Raw genomic sequence first — 20,424 nt, 5'->3', positions numbered from 1 at the left:
TTCCAGAGTGAGCACATTGTTTCACATCCTCACCAGAAATGAGTGAAAGCCTGTTGCCCCACATCCTCACCAACATTTGTTGGAGTCAATGTCCTAGATTTTGTCAATTCTAATAGATGCGTACCTGTGTTATTCTGACTTTTCCTCATCATGAAAAACACCTGAAAAGAAAATCTTAATTGTTTTCATTTTTATTTTATACATGTAAGTATTTTGCGTGCATGTATGTGTGTGCACCAAATGCATGCAATGCCCTCAGAGACCAGAAAAGGATATCAGATCCCCTGGAACTGGAGTTACAGATGGTTGTTAGCCACCATGTGGGTGCTGGAAACTGAATCTGGGTCCTCTCTCTGCAAGGGCAGCCAGTGCTCTTAACCACTAAGCCACCTCTCCAGCCCCTGAAGGAACCACTTTAAAAGAGGAAAGATTTGTTTTGACTCACAGTTTCAGAGAGGCTCCAGGCTGGCCTATATCGCCATGCTCAGCTCCATGGCGTAGTGAGACAGAGAATTATGAGAAGATACAGCCCAAAGGACACATCCCCAGGGCCCTACTTCCTCTAGCGAGGCCCCCCTCTAAAGTCTCCAGAATCTCCCAAAATAGCACCATCAGCTGGGGCTAAGCCTTCAAAACATAAGCCTATGGGGTACATTTCATATTCAGACCATAACAGTAGTATCTCATTTTAATTTGTGTTTGTCCAATGACATGTAATGTGGAATGTCTTTTCATACATTAATTCTGTAACTTCTTTGGTGAAGTTTCTATAAAATTTTTGGTGCACTTTTTAACCAAATGGTTTATTTTAAGACATAGTCTTAAAATAATCCAGGCTGGTCTCAAACTTACTCTACAACTGAGAGATGGCCTTGAACTCCTGATCTTGTCTTTGCCTTTGAGGTACTGGGATTTATAGATGTGTGGCATGTACCACCACACCTGCGGAATGGTTTGCTCGCTTTGTTTGTTTTTGAGACAGGGTCTCCCTATAGCCCTAGCTGGTCCGGAACTCATTGTGTAGTCTAGGCTAGCCTATATCTCACAGAAATCTGCCTGCTTCTGCTTCCCAAGTGCTGCAATTGCAGAAGTGTGCCACCATGCCCAGCAGTTATTCCTAATGTTGAGTTTTAAGAGTTCTTTTCTGTGCCCCAGAGCAAAGTTCTGTACCAGCTGTAGCTTTCACACATAGTTTCTCCCAGTTTGTAACTTGTCTTTTCACCTTCCTGATTCCTTCAGCTTTTTGTATTGAAATTTTTAAATCTATAGAAAAAATTGCAAAAATAATAAAATTAATGCATATACGTCATATAATCCACCAGATGTCAATATTTTTTTCTCTCATGAGCTCTGTTGATCTTACTGAATCATTAGACATAGTAAACGGTGTTTCACATCACCCCTAAATACCTCCTAAAATATACATACACAACATACCATCATTAAACTAAGAAACATAATAATTCAGTACTGAGGCTGGAGAGATGGCTTAGCAATTAGTAACAGCCGCTGTTCTTCCAGAGGACCTGGATCGAATTCCCAGCACCCACATGGCAGCTAACAACCATGTATAACTCCAGTTTCAGGAATCCAACACCCTCTTCTGACCTCCATGGGCATTGCATGACATGGTGCACTTACACACATGCAGGAAATACACTCATACACATAAAATAAAGATAATAAATATTTAAAATAATAACAGGAATATCAAACATCATACTGCATTATTAAAGTTTTCAAAAGCTCCAACCACATGCCTTTTGTAATTTTTTTCTCCCAAAATTGAATCAAGGCTCAGCACTGCATGCATTGTGTGTCTTTTTAGTCTCAAAATCTGTGACCAGTCCCTTTGCCCTGTGTCGACAGTGAGCAATTCACACTGAATCAATTTTCTGTCACTGATTGATTCCTAATGAGCCAGTTTCTGGTCAACAAACCCTTGGTTTGCCCCATTCAATGGTACCTTCGAGTCTCTTCATAGCAGCCAGACTGAACATTCTTAGCACGGTGTTCAGCCTCCTTAGTATGAGATAATTAAAATCTGCCCGATGACCTTGATCACTTTGGAAGCAGGCCATGTAAGAAGAATGTTCTGAAAGATGTCTTTATGGCTAATGATCCCACACAACTAGCAGAGGTGACTTGGCTTTCTGCCCTGCCCTCACAGTAGTGTGTGCCACTTCCAGGCTGGGCACTGTCCTCTGGCATCGTGCCCTGGGAATTCTAACTAAGACTCAGTTCTTGGATTTAAAATGTAAATTCATCCGATGCCTGGTGGGGTGAGCTTTTGTGACAACTTTTGTGTCAAGGCGTTTGGAAAAGCATGTTCTTTCAATATAGTCCCTTCCACTTTCTAAAGCCACACTCTGTTTTCTTCTTGTGCACTCCAGTGAGTGCTGATCTATCCAAACTAACGTGAAGATTTTCTGGAGCATATAGCTCTGTGACTGTTGGCCTAGGTCTCCATCCATGTGTTTTGAACACTGATTATATTTGAAATACTGCTTTTTTTGCTCTAATGCTGCATTGTCTGAGAGGGTCTGTGGTCTGTCCTACAACAAACACACGCTTATTATGTTTCTGGTGCCTGAATTGTAGTTGTAGTTGTTGTTCTGTGGTGCTGGAGATTGAACCTACAGCCTTGAGTATGTTCAGGAAGCACTCCATCACCGAGCTACCTCCCCAGCTCACTGGTAATGTTTTTAAATATTGGGAGGATCAAATAAAATAGCACAACCCCTCAAGGTCTCAGTACCCTTGATCCCATAACACAGATGAGAAAAGTGATACACTGGGAGATAAAGCACTTTGTCCAGTATGACATGGCTAGCAAGTGACAGAGCAGGCTCTAAATACTGTTCATTTTTAGAATCATTGCACTTCATTCTGTAACATGCCACAGAAGGAGCTACATATCATCTAAGAGAGTACAAATGCTGTTTAAGAGCAGATAGCCCACCACGCAAATACAGGTGCTTACGAAGCAGGTGCTTCATTTGGAAGTTTGAAAGTCAGAATGGTGGTAGAAGTCTATGGTGGTAGATGCCTATGATCCTTGCACTGGTGAGGGTAGGCATGAGACTCCCAAACTCCAGACCAGTCTGGGCTACATAATGAGACCTTGTCTCAAAAGAAAAAAAGGTGAATGTGGAGGTTGCTCGGTGGTAGATTACTAGCATGCACAAGGCCTTATTCCATCCCTATACTGCAAACAACAAAAGTCAGAATAATGACTCGTGAAAAGTCCACCTTTGTTAAGTCATCAAATGCCCTAGGTATAAGTCAAGCTTAGTCTTTTTGTTGTTGCTTTAGGATTTTTGTTTTGTTTCCTTTTGTTCTGTTTCATTTTTTGAGATAGGGTCTTACTATGTAGCCCTAGCTAGCCTGGAAGTCAGTATGTATACCAGGCTGGCCTTGAACTCACAGAGATCTACCTGCCTCTGTCTCCCCATTGCTGGGATTAAAGGCCTGCCATTATCCCCAGCTGAAACTCGGTCTTTGAAGGAACCTCATTTTGGCAACTTCAAACCGTCTCATGTTGACAGGAGCTCAGCATCCTTCATTCTGGACTCTGGCTTGCTTTGCATTAGAATGAGAAACAGGAGCCTGAGAGTAGTCTCTCTTCTCTAGGAGAGCCTCTGGGGAAACTAGCAAATTAATTACCATTTTTCCCTGCAACAAAAAGATTCATTCTTATGGTAGAAATAAATAGCAATAAGGATTAGCAGACCTCAACACAGTTTGGGGGCATCAGAGGTTAAGTGGCTCAAAATTAACCTAGTCCTAAATCACAGCTTTGTGCATCTATAGGCACTGGTAGGAAATAAGAGCACTACTAGAGGGCTGGTGAGATGGCTCAGCCAGTAAAGGAGCTTGTTGCTCAAGCCTGGCAACCTAAGTTTAACTCCCAGAACCCATGTAAAGGTTGAAGGACAGTACTGACAACAAAGTTGCCCCCTGACCTACACACACACACACACACACACACACAAATAATACATTTCTTATAAAATTTTTATTGAATTTTTGTGTGTTTCGTACAGAACATCTTAATCATCTTTGTACCCCCTTCCCCACTGGCACCCTCCCATGGACGCCCCCCCACTGGAATTCACGCTTTCTGTCATTTGCATTAAGGCCTATCATGTCAAGTTAGTGTTCCCAGACATCCCTCAGTGTAGGTTCATCCATTGAGGTCTAGTCAGCCTATCTAGATAATAATGCATTTTTTAAACAGCATATTTTAAAATTAAATGGAGATCTTCTTTAAAGGTTAAAAACTCATTCAATTTTGTGTCTTACAGGGTTTAAACTGAATTCAACATTTCAACTGTGAACCTAAAAATTTACAGCTACTTTTGAAAGAGATGTATCCTTGCTCTGGAAATTGTTACTGAATATGTTAAAGCTATAATGAAATGCTTTTTCTAATCATGTGGTTATTAAATAAAATAAATAATAAATAAATAAATAGATAAATAAATAGCATTACTGAAGCTAGAAGGCCCACAATCTCACTGCCCAGTTTTCTCTGCTCTCGATCTCAACAGCAGCCTCTGTCCTTATGTTCCCGAAAGAGAAGAATTCAGATGCAACACAGTAATAACTCAAGTTGTCAAGAGTTTAATCAGAGTAAGGAAGACTCTCTTTAGGAAAAAGAGAGAGAGCCAAGCCAAGCAGCAGCGGCCTGGACCCTAGAGGCATGGGGCCGAGGTGTCTCATCTCCCTGTTGTCTCTTGCTTTAATGCCTCTCCCAGGGTCAGCACTCTAAAAAAGGGTGTGACTTACTCAGAGTCCATTTTATTCAGAATCCAGTTTAAGTAGATATATAGGATGTAGGAATATGCGAGAGGGTTTAAATGTCCCTAAAGTTGAAGAGTTCACTATGGGAAAGGGTAACAGCACTGTGCACATGGTCCCTGGCTGAGGCAGTCCCTAAAGTTGCTTTGATGTGATCTAGTTAATGTGCACTATCACCCATCGTTCTTTACATCCTGCTCTTGGAGCCCTGAGCTGGCAGAGTGACCAGTGCCACTGTCTATATCTTGACCACCAGTCAATCATCATCATTATCTTTATATACTGTTTCAGGGCCTTGTGTTGGCTCACCCACTGTTCTTATGTCCTATCTTTAGGGGCCTGTTGGTTAGTACCTCCTGGAGCTTACCTGGCCAGACATGGCCACTGAACCAGAATGTCTCTTCTGTATAAAAGGGAAATTCCAAATGACAATGCATCGTACTGCTGGTGGTGATTATTGTATCCAGGGGGCTGGAGGTGTAGCTCAGCAGCACAGCATGTGCTTAGCATGTGTGAGACCCTGGGTTCAACCCCCAACATCACAACATTTTAAAAGAACATTTAAGCATTCCTAAGTACTTGTTTGTACTTCAAGATAACACTCAATTTCTTGTTATCATTGCAGAACTGCCTGCCCTTCTAGCTGATTAAACTGCTTTTACCCCAAGGGACCAAAAAGGGAAGCTGAGGCTTTTTATAGTATGAGGCCACTAGAGACTTTCAGCTTTGGGGATTTAAAAACAAGTTTCCTGTCTCTATATGAAAACAGAAATTATGATGGTTGGAACATGACAGTTATGTCTATAGTTTTGAAAACCTCATTTTGAAAACCTCTTACACTTTCATAACTTGCCATTTTCAGTATATAGAAAAGAACAGATAGAGTGGGAGCCATAGAGACAGTAGGGTTGCAAGGGGAAGTAGGCAGAGGATTCATCTACATCTTCCTGTTTGGTTGATAGCTGGTGATTAATGAGACAAGTTCTTCTGTTTCCTCTGGGAATCTTGACTGTTTTGAAATCAAAACAAAAATAAAACATACTCCAATCTGATTCATCTTCAGATGTTTTCTTTTCTTTTTTCAATTAAAAATGGACTGTCAGGCTGGAGGTAACGTTCTTACCTAGCATACACAAGGACCTAGATTTGATTCCCAGCACTGTAAAAATAAGTAAATCGGGGCTGGAAAGATGGCTTAGCAGTTAAGAGCACTGGCTGGGTTTAGTTCCCAACACCTACATGGTAACTAACAGCTGTCTATAACTCTAGTTCCAGGTATCCACAGTCATTATACACATGTGTTGCAGTCACATACATAAAATAAAAGTAAATAAATCAAAAAAAGTAATTAAATAAATAGAAACACCATTCATTTAGGCATTTAAAACCCCCAAACTCCCTATTCACCTGTTCAACAAGAAATGAGATGAAGCCTCAGTCCTACATTTCTCAGGTACAAGATCAAAAACACTATGAGGAAAGAAGTATGAGCAAACGAAAGCCCGTGCCAGTCAGCATGCGCCTGAGGAGTCTAACATGAAGACCTATGTTTGGTTTGGACCTCAGTACTCTTTTATTTGGAAGTACTCCAGGAAGATCCATCTATTCTAGAATCAATCCAGAAAAGTGACTTCTTTCCAAAGCCCACCCCAGAAGGCACTTTGTAGGCTAATCACAGGTTTTTCCATCAATACGGGAGAAGGGGGAACTCTGGGCCAGGGATAACCTCAGCTCCAATTGAACCTCCTCTGATTTGTTTAATTTAGTCACTCACCCATTTATTCAGTGAACATTTATTGATCTTCTGTATATGTGCCAGGGCTATTTGAAATTCTGTAAGCACAGAGAAACATAGCTCCAGCCTACAGGAACCCTGTACTTCCAATAACTGTGGAAAGCAGTTGCAGTGGTACTACAACAGTTCAGGGGGGAGCATCCAGTCTGGGCTGGGAAAGGGTGGGGCTGAATAAGAGAAAGGTAAGAAAGATGTTGGAGGCCAGGTGTGCTGGCACATGCCTGTAATCCCAGTGCTTGGAGAATTCAGAGGCAGGAGGAATACCACAAGTTCAACACCAGCTATAGCCAGTTCTAGGACATTCAAAACTATATTAGGGGACTCTCAAAAACACAAAACTGGGGGTTGGAGAGATGGCATAATGGTTAAGAGCACTGGCTGCTCTTGCAAAGGACCCAAGTTTGGTTCCCAACACTCACATGGTGGCTAACAACTGTTGGTAACTCCAGTTCCAGGGGATTCAACGCCCTCTTCTGGCCTATGCAGGCATTGTTCACATGTGGTGCACTTACATACATGTAGGCAAAATACTCATAAACATAAAGTAAAAATAAATTAAAAAATTTTAAATACTAAAGTGGGTGCTGAAGAGATGGGTCAATGATTAAAAGCACTGACTGCTCTTGCAGAGGACCTGGGTTTGATTCCCAGCATCCACATGACAGCTAACCACTATCCATAACTCCAGTTCCAGAGGACTCCAGCGCCCTCTTCTGACCTCCAAAGACATTGCACAACACAGGTGCACTTATATACATGCACATAAAAATAAATAAATAAATAAATAAATAAATAAATAAATAAATAAATAAATAAATAAATAAAATAGTTAAAAGTACAAAAGTAAAGAGGGGAAAAGAGCAAGAGAGAAAACACAAAGATGTATGGATGAGTTGGTGGGTGGATGGATGGATGTTGACTGGGAGGAGAGGTCAGACAGAAAGGCATTTTACTTGAGCAAGTAGAATCTGGCCACTGATCAGGTGGCCAACAACTGTCCATGCATAAGAAAGAGCAAATTTTGATGGTTGCCTCTTTAGCATGTGAGATGGAGGTGGGATACCCAAGGCAGAAATGGGGCAGTGCCCAACAGGCCCAGTGTGCTGCCGAAGGGCATGTATTCTATCTTGCTCTCACAGGAGCCATGGTAGTAAAAGCAAGTGGTGCATGTGATCCAGTCACATCTGAGTAGTCCCCCAAGTCACAGACAGTTTACAAACACCATGCTTCCTGTAGACTTCATTTTATTAATTGATGGAAATGATGTCAGAAATAGAAAATTAGTGTATTGAAGAACAATAGAATCAATTAGTAACTTGCATTTGTTTTGGCTGACCAAATGCTAACCCAAGACAGATGTCTATAAATATTTGTTGAGTGAATAAAAGATGAAAGTGAAGCCTTTGTGCAGGACGGCTGTTTGCATGATGTACATGTATCTGATTTTATTTCTGAGTTCATTCCAAGGTTTACAGTGGGTCTGGTCCCCTCTGGCAACGGCATTTACTTCATTGAGGCTGCTGCTTCCAGTTTGGTCTCATATCTGTAGTTTAGCTGACGTCTTTGCTGTCCAGTTCCTGATTCTTAAGGCCAGGCAGGCATGTGTTCTTACAAATACTGATGGCTGTTTGCCTGTGGCTGCTTCAGTGTCTCCTCCACTCGCCTTGCTGGAGCTAACTCTCCCTCCCTCTCCCCCTCCCTCCCTCCTTCCCTCTCTCCCTCCTTCCTTCTCTCTCTCTTTCTCTCTCTCTCTCTCTCTCTCTCTCTCTCTGTCTCTCTCTCGCTCTCATGCTTGTGTATTCAAAAGAGAGATATGTTTGCACTAGAGTACTTGAAGGAAATTTCTTAAAAGTAGTTTTTGTGGAATCCATAGTATTTGAAAAGGTGGGTGAGCCTTTGTACAGGATGGAAACCCTACTAGGCAAATGAAGATGAGATCAACAGAGCCAGGAAACACAGCCACCCCACGTCCACAGCTTCGGAGCACACACAATCACTAAGGCTTGTCTTAGGTTCCAAGTGGAGAGGAATGTGGGGACATAACAGCTAATCAAACAGAGCCAGAAAAAAAGTAAGCAATATCTGTAACTTCCCAAACTATTCTCACTGAGCTCCTCATCTTCCTCTCCACCCCACCCCCATATCCAGTTCTTCCTAGGGGTGAGAAAGAGTAAAGTCTCCACAGCATAAGTTGGCTGCACAGCAAGCTTAGTTTAGAGGTTCATGTTCATTAGTGGTGTTTTGTTGTTCATTTGATTTTTGTTAATATGCATTTTCCATCTTAGTGACCAGCAGTGTAACCCAGCAGCTAAGAACAGAGCAAAGACACTGGACAGAGTCTTGCTGTTCTGGTTCTCTGATCTCTGTGTGCATGGCAGTCAGCTGGAGAGCTTATTAAAACATTCCCGGTTTCCCTCGATATATCTGGCGGGACCAGTCCACAGGTGATGCTGGTGCTGTCCTGGGACATTTTGAGAATCCCTACCTTATGAGGTCTGGGTATGGAAGACTAGTACTAATACCCACTGCTGTGGTGATTCAAGCTAAGTGAATGGACATATGCAAGGTGCCTTCAGCTGTGAATGACACTAAGCAGGCACAGCCAGGCTAGGCATTTTGTCCATGCTTTTTGACTGTTTTGTTATCATCTGCTTGGGTGTGTGTGTGTGTGTGTGTGTGTGTTAATTTTGTTTTGGTTTTGTAATTGCCTACTCAGCAGGGACTTCTTTCCCTTACTTTATAGGCAAGAGGGTATGTGAACTTTGGAGACTGAGTTAAATTGAAGACAGAGATTAAATTGACCTAGATAGTATATGCTGACCAGCTCTCCTATGGACTCATTATTTGTGTGCCGTGTGCAGTAAGTTTCAGTGCTTGTTGGGATTGGGATTGTGCACAAAGGTAAAAGGTAAAAGGAACTCAAAAACAGTCAAGAAATCACCCTGGGCATTCTTACATCAGCCCTCCCAGTGGGGCTATTACTCCCTCTGATCTTTGAGGAGGCTGAAACCGGTGCACTGGGTAAGTGTTCTCAGGGTTCAACTTGGGTCAGTGAGTGCTTGTAAGGGCACACAGAGAAATATGGAAGTCTGAGGAAACAAGCTGGTACCCTGGGTACCAGAGCTGTGTATGTCAGAACATGCATTTGACAAGCCTCATGACAAACTGGACTGCAGTTCTGTCCCAGTGACAGAGCCACCCAAGGTCTCTGCTTCTCTCTGGGCATGTCCCCTGAAACTTTCAATATAGAAGTAGTCTGGATGTGTTATCTCAATACCTAGTCTAGAAGACCCTAGAACATAGCTTTGGTTCAGTTGTTTTTCCTGGATCAGTCATAGCCAGGTTGTAAGCAGACTTCTGCTGTAGTGCAAATCATAGCAAAATGACACTAACTTCCTGGGAATTTTTCCCCAGGATACAGCTGGCTCTGGCCTGTCTGATACTTTGAGGAAGGTTGAGGCAGCATGGTATTGTCAAAAGAGCACCTGTTTTGAAATCAGAAAGGTCTGGGTTTAAACCATCGTTCTGCCATTTAACTTGATTTCCTTGGCTGTAAATTGTGGCTATCACCCACCACAGATTGTGAGGATCAAATTGCATGAAGTATTTACTTAGCATAGTCCCTGGCACATAAAATCTGGCCATAACAAATGCTAAGATTTAGAATTTTGGTTCTTTTTATTTAATTAAAACCTGGAAAAAATGGAAAAGTTAAAAGAAATTACTCAGCTGTATCACTGTATCACTTAACTCCTTTACCAATGATTCCATCGTTCAACTTTAAGCTTATAAAAATTAAATTAAATGAAGGCTTTATCTGCTATGGGGCTATAGGTTTTTAATAAGTAATGTGTTATAACATGGTTGAATGTTACACAATTTTGGCATTCTGATATTTTTATGTTATAAATTTTTTGCGTTATAAAACTTGGACATGTCACAGTTGCATAGAAATACTTATTATTGGATAACTAACAATAGAAAATTGGTTGAGTAAATGGTAGTGTGCTCATATGTTATAGTAAGACATTTAGCAGTTATGTTAAAAAGTCTAACAATTAACATAAAACTTTCTTAACATAGAAACATGTATATTGTTGAATGAACAGTGAGACTGCTTTATCTAAGGATCAGCTGCTTTCTAACTCTGTCATTCACTGACTCAGTCTCAGTGGCATTCAAACTTTAGTGACTTTCAGGGTCACATTCAGTGTTTTAGACTCTATGAAGTTTGATTTAGTGGCTGGAGGCTGGTACTCAGAAGTTGAGAGAGAGAGAGAGAGAGAGAGAGAGAGAGAGAGAGAGAGAGTATTTTGTTTTGCCAAGGATTACAGGTGATTCTGATGTGGGAATGGCGTCTTTCCCATTTTGACCTGTTAAAGCTTTTACTTTTCTAAGCTTCTTCTATTTTCCTGAACTCCTACAGAAATCTGAGGCATATGCCTGGTTTTCTAGATTTTTTTTTTATTTTAATACTTTTATTTATTAGCTGGGCATGGTGGTATATACCTTTAATTCCAACACTCAGGAGGCAGAGCCAGACGATCTCAGAGAGATTAAGGCCAGCCTGGTCTACATTAGTGAACTCCAGGCCACCTGAAGCTACAGGGAGACCCTGTCTCAAAAAACAATACAAAAAAAATGTATTTATTATTTGTGTGTGTTATGTACCCTGGAACACATGTGGAGGTTAGCACGCAACTTTCAGGCGTCGGTTCTCTCCTTCTGCTGTGGGTTCTGGGGATTGAATGCTGGTTTTCACTCTTGGTGTCAGGTACCTTTACCCGCTGAGCCATCTCCCCAGGCTGTCTCCTGGATTTTAGTGACTGCTTCTAAACTGTAAATCTTTTCGTGATTCTCCAAGCCAACCCCATTGAAAACACGTGTCACAACCCCAGAGTTTGTGTCAAACCTGAGTTAGTAAATCAAATACTGAAATTTCTTGAATTCAAATTTTATTTACTTTGTAGTAAAGAGAATGAGTTGATTCTCTCCTTCCACCATGGGTTCCAGAGATTGAACTCAGGTCAGGCTTGCACAGCAAGGATTTTAATTCCATGAGTCATCTTGCCTGCCCTGCTTCAGAGCTCTTGAGCACACCTGATGTTAGTAGAACTTTGGGGAATAAAATTAGTATTTCCAGCCTTACTAGAAAAATTAAAATCTTACTTAAATTACTCTTAGATTGGCAATTATATGGTTAAAAGTAAGTGGTGTGTCTTTTGTGTGCTTACTCTGTCTAGGGGTCAGTGTTGGTAGAGAGGGTAGTTAAAGCCCTTTAAGAGGGTCCTCATTCCAAAAGGATTATGCATTCTACAGGCGACTGGTTGGTTTCTTTCTCAGACACAGTACCACTGGAGTCACTCAAGGTCAATTTGTCATCTTGCAGTTCACTTAGAGGTCATCCATGCTAAAAGTGGGATTTAGTTACCACCAAAGTACTTCTTCACTTAGCTTTGTTTGGTTTAATTTCCTCCCTCCTTTAAACTAAATAATATCAGATGTCCATATCAAGTAAGGTTTTGTCATTCACTGTCTTTTATGTAACAGGACAGCTATTGTGGACTCTGAATTATGAATAACAGCTGATAAATATGATGTTGGAATGATCCTGAATTTTCCCTTGCCCGTGAGAAATAAGACCATACACAGTACAAATGTGTGATTATCTAGCTTTGAAAATATTAATAGTTACAAAAAAGAATTCCCTGGAATTAAACTCAGAGAACCATGTTTAACATCTCACTCATAAAAAATTATTTGTTTCTCGTAAAAATGTTAACTGTGTAGGATTAGAGTTCCAGATGCCCAGAGAGTAGGTGCCATTAGGGAATGGAGGGGATCTGGTTAATTAAATGCTTCAGATGGGAAATAAGCAGAGGATGTGTTCATCTCCACATGGCAAACTCAGAATTCTCCAGAACTCTGTTCAGAAGCATTATGTTTGAACCTCTGCCTTTGCAGAGTGTGTCATAATTTCCTCCTGGGAAAAGGGTAAACATTCCTGCTTTGACTCTACACACAACAGTACCTTCATACATTTCTGTTGTTATATATGTCACACTGTGTTGTGATTGTATGTTTACATGTCGCTTTTCTTCACTAGATCAGGCATTCAGGGCTGCAGGTACAGCTCAGCTGAAGAACACATGCTTAGCATTTTGGATTCAATTCCCTGCACACTTCCCCCCCCACCCCCAAAAAATGACACGGAGCAAGACTCATTTGTACAGTCTGATCCAGGATGGATGATTGAATATAGTGGTATTCAATAAGTAGATAATGAATGAATGAATGAGTTAGTGAATGGATGAGAATTATGCACAGAGCAGGGGCTCTCAATCAACTAAACTGCATTTTGTGGGTATTTTTTTGCAGTTACTGAGTTTAAAAACTGTCATGAAAGGTTTTCCTAAGATATTATTCCAATTAATTATGAGAAAATGCTGAAAAAGAGAAATCCAGTGTATGTTTGCCTCTCATGGCAGCAAGTGCTCCCCAGACTCTAGGATCCCTAACTTAAGGAACTAGTTTTGAAATTCTGAAGAGACCTACTCAACATTAGCCCATTTGTTGCTGTTAAACTCTTTCCCTGGGCTTTTAAATTCCATGTATAGCTTAGTTGTGAACTTTGTATACACATAACACATGTCAAACATACTTCAATCTCTGATGCTGAACTATAGTAAAAGGGCCAGGTAATTTTAAAATCAAAAGGGACTTCTTAATTTGGGTAGGGGGATAGAGCGCTGAGACAGGGTCTTGCTATATAGCCCTGACTTGCCTGGTACTTGCCCGTGTACCTCAGGCTGGTCTTAAACTCACGGCAGTTCTCCTTCCTCAGCCTCCTGAATGCTGGGATTATAGGCAGGCACCACCATGCCTGACTTGACTTCTTAATTTTTTTGCTGGATTGGAAATTAAGCCTCTTGAAAGATGAGTTGTTTTCATTAGTGGGGGGTGCTAGAACTGAAGTCAAACAGCTCAGGATTCAATTCTTTTTTTTTGGGGACTTTTTGAGACAGGGTCTCCCTGTAGCCCCAGCTGACCTTGAACTCACAGAAATCTGTCTGCCTCTGCCTCCCGAGTGCTGGGATCAAAGGCCTACGCCACCGTTCCTGACAGGATTCAGTTCTTACCGGTTGCGCAATCATAGCGGTTTTCATATTTTCCTATTTGTAAAAATTGATTGATGGCTGTGTAATCACAGCAGTTTGCATAATACTTCTCACTTGTAACATTTTATTAATAGTCCATCTCAGTGATTCATGACAACACAGCACTTGAGATTACATGAGGCAGAGCACTAGCTGTAATGTCTGCCCCATGCATATCCTCTGATCTTGTTTCTGCCCTTCCTTGCCCAAATCACAGTCTGTGGCAGAAAGGAGACTTACAAGCTTTCTTTGGCATTGTTAGGATGGGCTGTGGTTTCTGGCTTACTTGATAGAACTCAATAGCCTCAAAGACACAACTAAAGCCAGGCGCGGTAATGCGTGCCTATAATCCTGGCACTTGGGAGACTTCGGCAGAACACTCATGAGTTTGAGGCCAGCCTGGGCTCAGTAACACCAAGGGAAGGAAGGTACTTGCCTCATTTGTGTGCAAGGCGCTGAGTTAGACCCCCAGCACTGGAGAGAGAGAGAGAGAGAGAGAGAGAGAGAGAGAGAGAGAGAGAAAGTGCACTGAGACCATGTCAAATCAGCACTTGAATACAGAACTTCGTACTTTAAAAACAATCTCCCTCTTGAATTATAAGTTTCATTGCTGCTGCTGTTTTCACTTTCTTTGCCCTGTAAGTCATGGCACCCTTTCAGTCAACCATCAACTATAATTTCACTTTGTGTAATTGTGTGTGTTAGCAAGATTGTTGCTATAAAGCTCTAGGATCTTGGAGCAAAGTATATAAACATTCTGAAAAAATAAGATCAGTGTAGCTAGTATGTGTTCAGTTCTTTTAAATCACATTCTGGAATAATAAATGTTTATATTAAATTGAGTCTCCTTTAATTCTAACAATAAAGGAAGTGCATTTTAAGCATGGAAATGTTAGTCATAGGAACTTAGGTCACCATGAAATTGTAGTCAGGAGGGAGGAACAGCATCCTTCTGTCCTGTTCTTTCTCTCAGAGTTTGTCATTTTATGAGATAACTTATTTTTCTCTCTTTCCTCCCTGTAAAGGTAGAAACCTGTGGGTTCTTATTGTGGGACAGTGTCCAAAGGAGCACAGAGTTGGGATTCCAGAATTCAAATACGTGGCAAATATGCATGGAGATGAGGTATGTACCTAACATAAATTTCTGAAAGAAATGTCCCGTCAGGCCTCTATGTTCCATGTAAATGCTGATGAGAAAGCCTGGATGAGTCCCAGGCATTGGAGTCAAGCACCAAGACCTGGAAAAGGCTTCTTGGGAGGCCTCTGAGGGAACTGAGGAAGCCAGCTCCAACAGCATCAAACTGTGTACCTGTATGATTCATCCCCTGAGAGAGCAACTGGAGCTGCTTTTGTGTTGGGGCTCAAAGAACAACAGTGCTGGCCTCTGAGCTCCTGCCAGCCTGGTCCCTCAGCCCTTCATCTCCTTCCTCGGATGGTTTCCCACATCCTGATTGGCACTCGGGAAATCCAGCACAGGAGCTCTGTTGTACTTGAACTCCAAACAATCAGAAGATGCCAAATAGTTGTCCAGACTCCCAACACTTAGCTTTTTGTCTTCGGGTTTTGGGGGGGGTTGTTGTTGTTTAATTTTTTGGTGTTTGGGATTGAACCCTGGGCCTTGTGCTTGCTAGGCAAGCGCTTTGTCTATCCTTCAGCCTCACATCTGGTTCTGCCGCAGCGTCTTAAACCACTGCTCAGTGGTCTCAGTGTTCGAAGTCGAGGTGATTATACATGTTCCTTCAGACCTGCCATTCACTAATCCCTCTTAAAGTCCTTCATAGTATCTTACCCTCTTTTCCACGTTGGAGGAGAGGAGCTCTATTTTTATTTTGTTTTGCAAAATACCCTTTTACCACTCTTGCCAGAATGGCTGCACAGCTGAGGATGCTCACCTGTCTTTCTCACCCCGCTTCCTCGGGATACTTTAAAGAATATGAAAACTGCCATATGTTCTATTTACCAAGAGCCCTGCCCCCAACAGGCAACCAAGAGGAGGCAAAGGTAGTTCCCAGTTATTGTAATAAAGAAAATTTGTATGAGAATGTACAAAGTTTTCTGTATAAAGTACATTTAACTTTAAGGAATTTCAGAGTAAGTACCTATTTCACTAAGTACAACCTCCCAACTTGCTAAATCTAAATTATTCGAGATTTGCAATAGTTTGGGTAGGATGCTCTCATTGATGCTGAGCTTCCCGACCTGGGTTAACCCTCCTCAAGCTCAGGCTTCATAGGACTTGGCCCCACCCTTTGTGACACACAGAACCAGCCCTTGCCAGGCATGCTGCCCAACCTGTCCTGCAGAGAGGACACTTGGCAAATACATGGACCCAAAAAAAGGAAACTGATTTGGGGGTGGGTGAGGTTCAGTCCATCTATGATTTTTTTAGAACCATAATGGAAAGTTTCTTTGATACTTCATGTTGCTAGGAGTCTGACCAAAGTTGCTTTTCATGAAACATCTGTCTGTTACACAGTAGCCCAGACTTCCTTTTCCTCTTGTTATCTAGTCTTGATCAAGGTCCCCTGGAATCCATTTTTAATAAGAGACAGATGCACTTGCTGTCTCTAGGAACTCATCTATTGACTACCTGGCATTTCAGAGGTTGTGGTCTGCTGCTCAGAAATTAATCCTCAGAATTGAAACTTCAGAGAGAAGCAGGAATCCCTGCTCTCTCCAGCCCCTCACACCTTGCTCATTCTTCCTGTGCTCTTTCCTATACTGCATCTTCTCTCCGGGAAGTGGCTGTACCCCATCAAATCTGGGCTCTCAGGTTCACCTGAGTCTTTGAGGAATGCTGGGAACTGACCATTAAATGGAGAGATAGAGAATACCACAGTGTGTTCTGGGTGGGGATCTGGAGTATCATCAGCACCTTTTGTGTCCCAGCCAGTGGCTATGGCTGCGAGCTCTGTGGGCCTATCAAGAAATTTATTACTGGGACTGGAGAGACAGCTCAAGGGTTAAGAGCACTGGCTGCTCTTGTAGAGGATCCAGGTTTGATTCCCAGCACCCACATGGTGGCTAACAATCACCTGTAACTTCAGTTCTAGGGGATCTGATGCCCTCTTCCGACCTCTGTGGGCACTGCATGACACAGGTGCACTTACATACTTGCAGGCAATACACTCATACACATAAAATAAAAATAATAAATGGTGGGGCTGGAGAGATGGCTCAGCAGTTAAGAACACTGACTGTTCATGCAGAAAACCCAGGTTCAAATCCCAGTACCCACATGGCAGCTAACAACTGTCCGTAATTCCAGTTCCAGGGGATCTGACAAAGGTTCCAAATATGGAAGGCAGGTACTATGCAAATGATCCACAAAGGATCATGAGGCTCAAGGCCCAGGGCTTTGGGGGTGCATGCTTTTCATTCAGTTTACCGCCTACTCCAGTGCTCTTCCCCTTCTTAATAAACTTTCTATTTCTAGCCATGTGTCTCTGGTCCAGTTCTTTGAGGGGGTCATAAGAGCCTGGAAGCTTCAGCAGGTACCCTGGGACTCAGATCCAGACCTATAACATGAATGCCTGTAGTACAAGGCAGAGACCCACCCAGTGTGCCTGCACCAACCCTCCCATCTAAAAACTGATTAAATTTCAGGTGTGTCCATTAGTAGCCTACGTAAGTTAAACCTAGAACTGGGGCTTCTGCATGGCAACATTCCATGTGTGTGCAGAACAGGGCCTGGATGAACTAGAAAGTGCTGGTCTTATTAAAATGAGAAGGGCAGAACCTCAGAACTCTTCTCCCATGTGGTTCTGAAGATGGCCAGCCCCGCCTCCAATACTTTTATATAAACTCAAATTTTAGTTCTTCTTTGGAGTAAAACAGGCTCACTAATTATAGATTACCAATTTACCAAAGTTATCTTTCTCCTGTAGTCCTCTCTTCAATTTTGGCTGTCACAGAAAAGTAAAAAGTATAAAGTTACTTTTTTCCTGCATATGTAGTGGAAAATTTAACAAATCATTTTTTAATTGTAAAAAAAAGACATAATTTTAAAAGGCATTAAGAGACAGAGAGGAAATTCGTTGGGGACAGAATTGGCTCCTGATGCTGCAGACAATTTCATTGAGCCATGGAGCCAAGTATGGAAACCAACACCTCCCTCACACCATATGGTGGGGCCCAGGGGTAAGAGGAAACATCCTCAAATTATGTGGTTCATTTGGTCTGCCATGCCACTCTGTTTATATACCTCCTGCAGGGATTCACCATGTGAAGTTCCTAAACTTCTAGAAAAGCTATAGATCCTGGTGTCAGAGGTCAAACTTTACACCAGAATAGCAAGAAATATCTCCAAGGAAGGTTAAGAACCACTGTGTAAGATGTTAACTACGCTTCTGCTTTTTAATAGGATTTAAATCACAGAGAAGAATTGAAAATGCTTTCATTCTCAAAGACCTAAGAGGAACATGGTAGTAGTCAGACTTCATGTTCAGAATAATTCCTCTGTCCCTAGGTTACATCATCCCTGCCTCTAGTTCCTAGTGACACCAGTCGGGGATGGCAGAGTATACAAGGCCTTAAGTTCAGAGTTTTGCAACTCGAGGGCTCGACTTGTCTTTTGTGGTTTCAATTTTACAATGCCTACATGTAAGTGCACGGTTTTGTGCAATGCCCGTGGAGGACAGAAGAGGCTGTCGGATCCCCTGTAACTGGAGTGACAGATGGTTGTTAGCCACTATGTAGGTGCTAGGACTCAAACTCAGGTCCTCTGCAAGAACAGCCAGTCTCTTAACTGCTGAGTCATATCTCCACCCCCTCAGGATTAATTTGTATCCCCAAATGCTCTTCAGTATGGCCCTTCCCCTGAAGCTGATCAACCTATCATTGTCACACCCCTAAAGAAAACTGACTCTTCCTCTCCCAGCAGCTGAGTTGGCAATAGTTTCTCAGTTAGGGCTGGGGCTTCTTGCCACCACTGCCCTGCCCCACAACATGCACACTTCCATGCTGGGATTTATCTGGTTTGCTTGTGTAAGTTTTGTGCATGCTGCCTCAAGTGCTGTGGGTTCATATATGTAACTGCCCAACTGTCTGGAAAACGCTATTTCCTTATAGTCATCTACCACCCTGCCTCTTACAGTCTTTCCTCTACTCTTCTACCATGTAGATCATATAGGTGTCCCATTTAGGGCTAAGCACTCCACATTTTGTTTTTTAAATATTTTATTTATTTGTTTATTTATTTTTTGTGTACAAGTGTTTTGTCTGCATATATATAAGTGCCCCCATGTCATGCAATGCCCTCAGAGGCCAGAAGAGTGTCAGATCCCCTGGAAAAGGAGTTACAGATAGACACCATGTGGATGCCGGGATTCCAACCTGGGTTCTCTGGAAGAACAGCAAGTGTTCTTAACTGCTGAGCCATCTCTCTAGCCCCAATTCACAATCTCTTATTCTCTGCACTTTGACAGCTGTGGGTCTCAGGTGTTAATTTTGATGTAGCTTTCTCCAGTCCCTACTTTCCTGTTGCATTCATACTGTCTGGAAGTGGGACTCTCCCCCAAGCCCCTCTTACCACCTCATTCTGCTACTGGTTTGCTTTGAAGAAAAGTATAACCAATAATCTAAAATGGAGCTTGACTGAAAGCCCCAGCCATACCCTGACAGTGGGTGTCTAACATCCTCGGACTTGGTGGGACTGCAGGGCCTCGGGCAGGAGCTCTTGTTCCTTCCCCATGCTGTGCCCATTCTTTTGTACTTATCTTCTATCCCATGCTTCTTAAATTTTTGTAGAAAAAAATTGACATGAGCAACCTCTAGTTACATAAGCCATCTCTGCTTGTTCCCAGAAGAAATACTGAAACAAGGCAGGACTGTGCTAAAAATCAGGTGCTAGTGTTTTCAGCTAACCCAGTGACAAAAAATGTACCAGTCAGAGCAGCTCCAGCTCTGGTTCCTTTGACCTCGGGACCCATATGTTGATTACCATGGAAGAAATATTCAGTGACTGTTTAACTGAATTGCAATTCTGATTTTTTTGTATATGGTGGTGGGGGTACTAAGGGGGTTTTAAGTTTTATAGCATATCTTTCATATCTTAATCTATATCAATGAACTATTTTTTACTATGGTTATTTGTTGGGGTATAGACTTTTGAAAACTACACATTTAGAATTTCACCCTTGGTGGCATTTATAATTTGTTGTAATTCATAGATAATAGTGACCATATTTTATTTATTAATTTGTGTAGGGGGTGAGGGTGTTTCAAATGTGTGTGGGTGCACATGCACAGTGCATGCATGTGGAAGCTCAGCAACCATCCACCTAATTTTTTTGAGGCAGGGCCTCTCACTGAACCTGGAACTCACCAATTAGGCTCCTCCTGTCTCCACCTCCCTAGCACTGGGATTACAAGTACACGTAACAACACACACTGTTTATATAGATGCTGGGGTTTGAACTAGGTCCTCAGGCTTGCTAGGCAAGCACTTTACTAAATGAGCTATCTCAGCCCCCATGAAATATAAAAATTGAAAGGCAAATAATTTGCACATGCTTTCCAGGTAAATGATGTATGAGATCTAATTTGTGCATCTGAATATTTGCATTTACAGGATATATTAATGGCTTATGCAGGCCATAGTGTCTGAAACTGTGCTTGCTCTGGAAAATCTGGGATGTATAGTCAGTGTTCAGGGTTCCAGATTTATTA

The 20,424-nt window shown here is 42.0% G+C and overlaps 1 protein-coding gene across 1 annotated transcript in view; it reads left to right on the top strand.

Moving 5' to 3' along the window:
- The window catches only part of Cpm (carboxypeptidase M), an 86,509-nt gene that overhangs the window by 26,887 nt on the left and 39,198 nt on the right, over positions 1-20,424 (top strand). Inside the window, exon 3 of the mRNA XM_008846972.3 lies at positions 14,781-14,878. Coding sequence (XP_008845194.1) covers positions 14,781-14,878 — 98 coding nt within the window. The remainder of the gene's footprint in view (positions 1-14,780; positions 14,879-20,424) is intronic.

This window comes from Nannospalax galili, unplaced genomic scaffold (assembly GCF_000622305.1).
Source record: "Nannospalax galili isolate Female #2095 unplaced genomic scaffold, S.galili_v1.0 scaffold463, whole genome shotgun sequence".
Classification (NCBI taxonomy): Eukaryota; Metazoa; Chordata; class Mammalia; order Rodentia; family Spalacidae; genus Nannospalax; species Nannospalax galili.
This window is presented reverse-complemented; position numbering and strand designations above follow the sequence as displayed.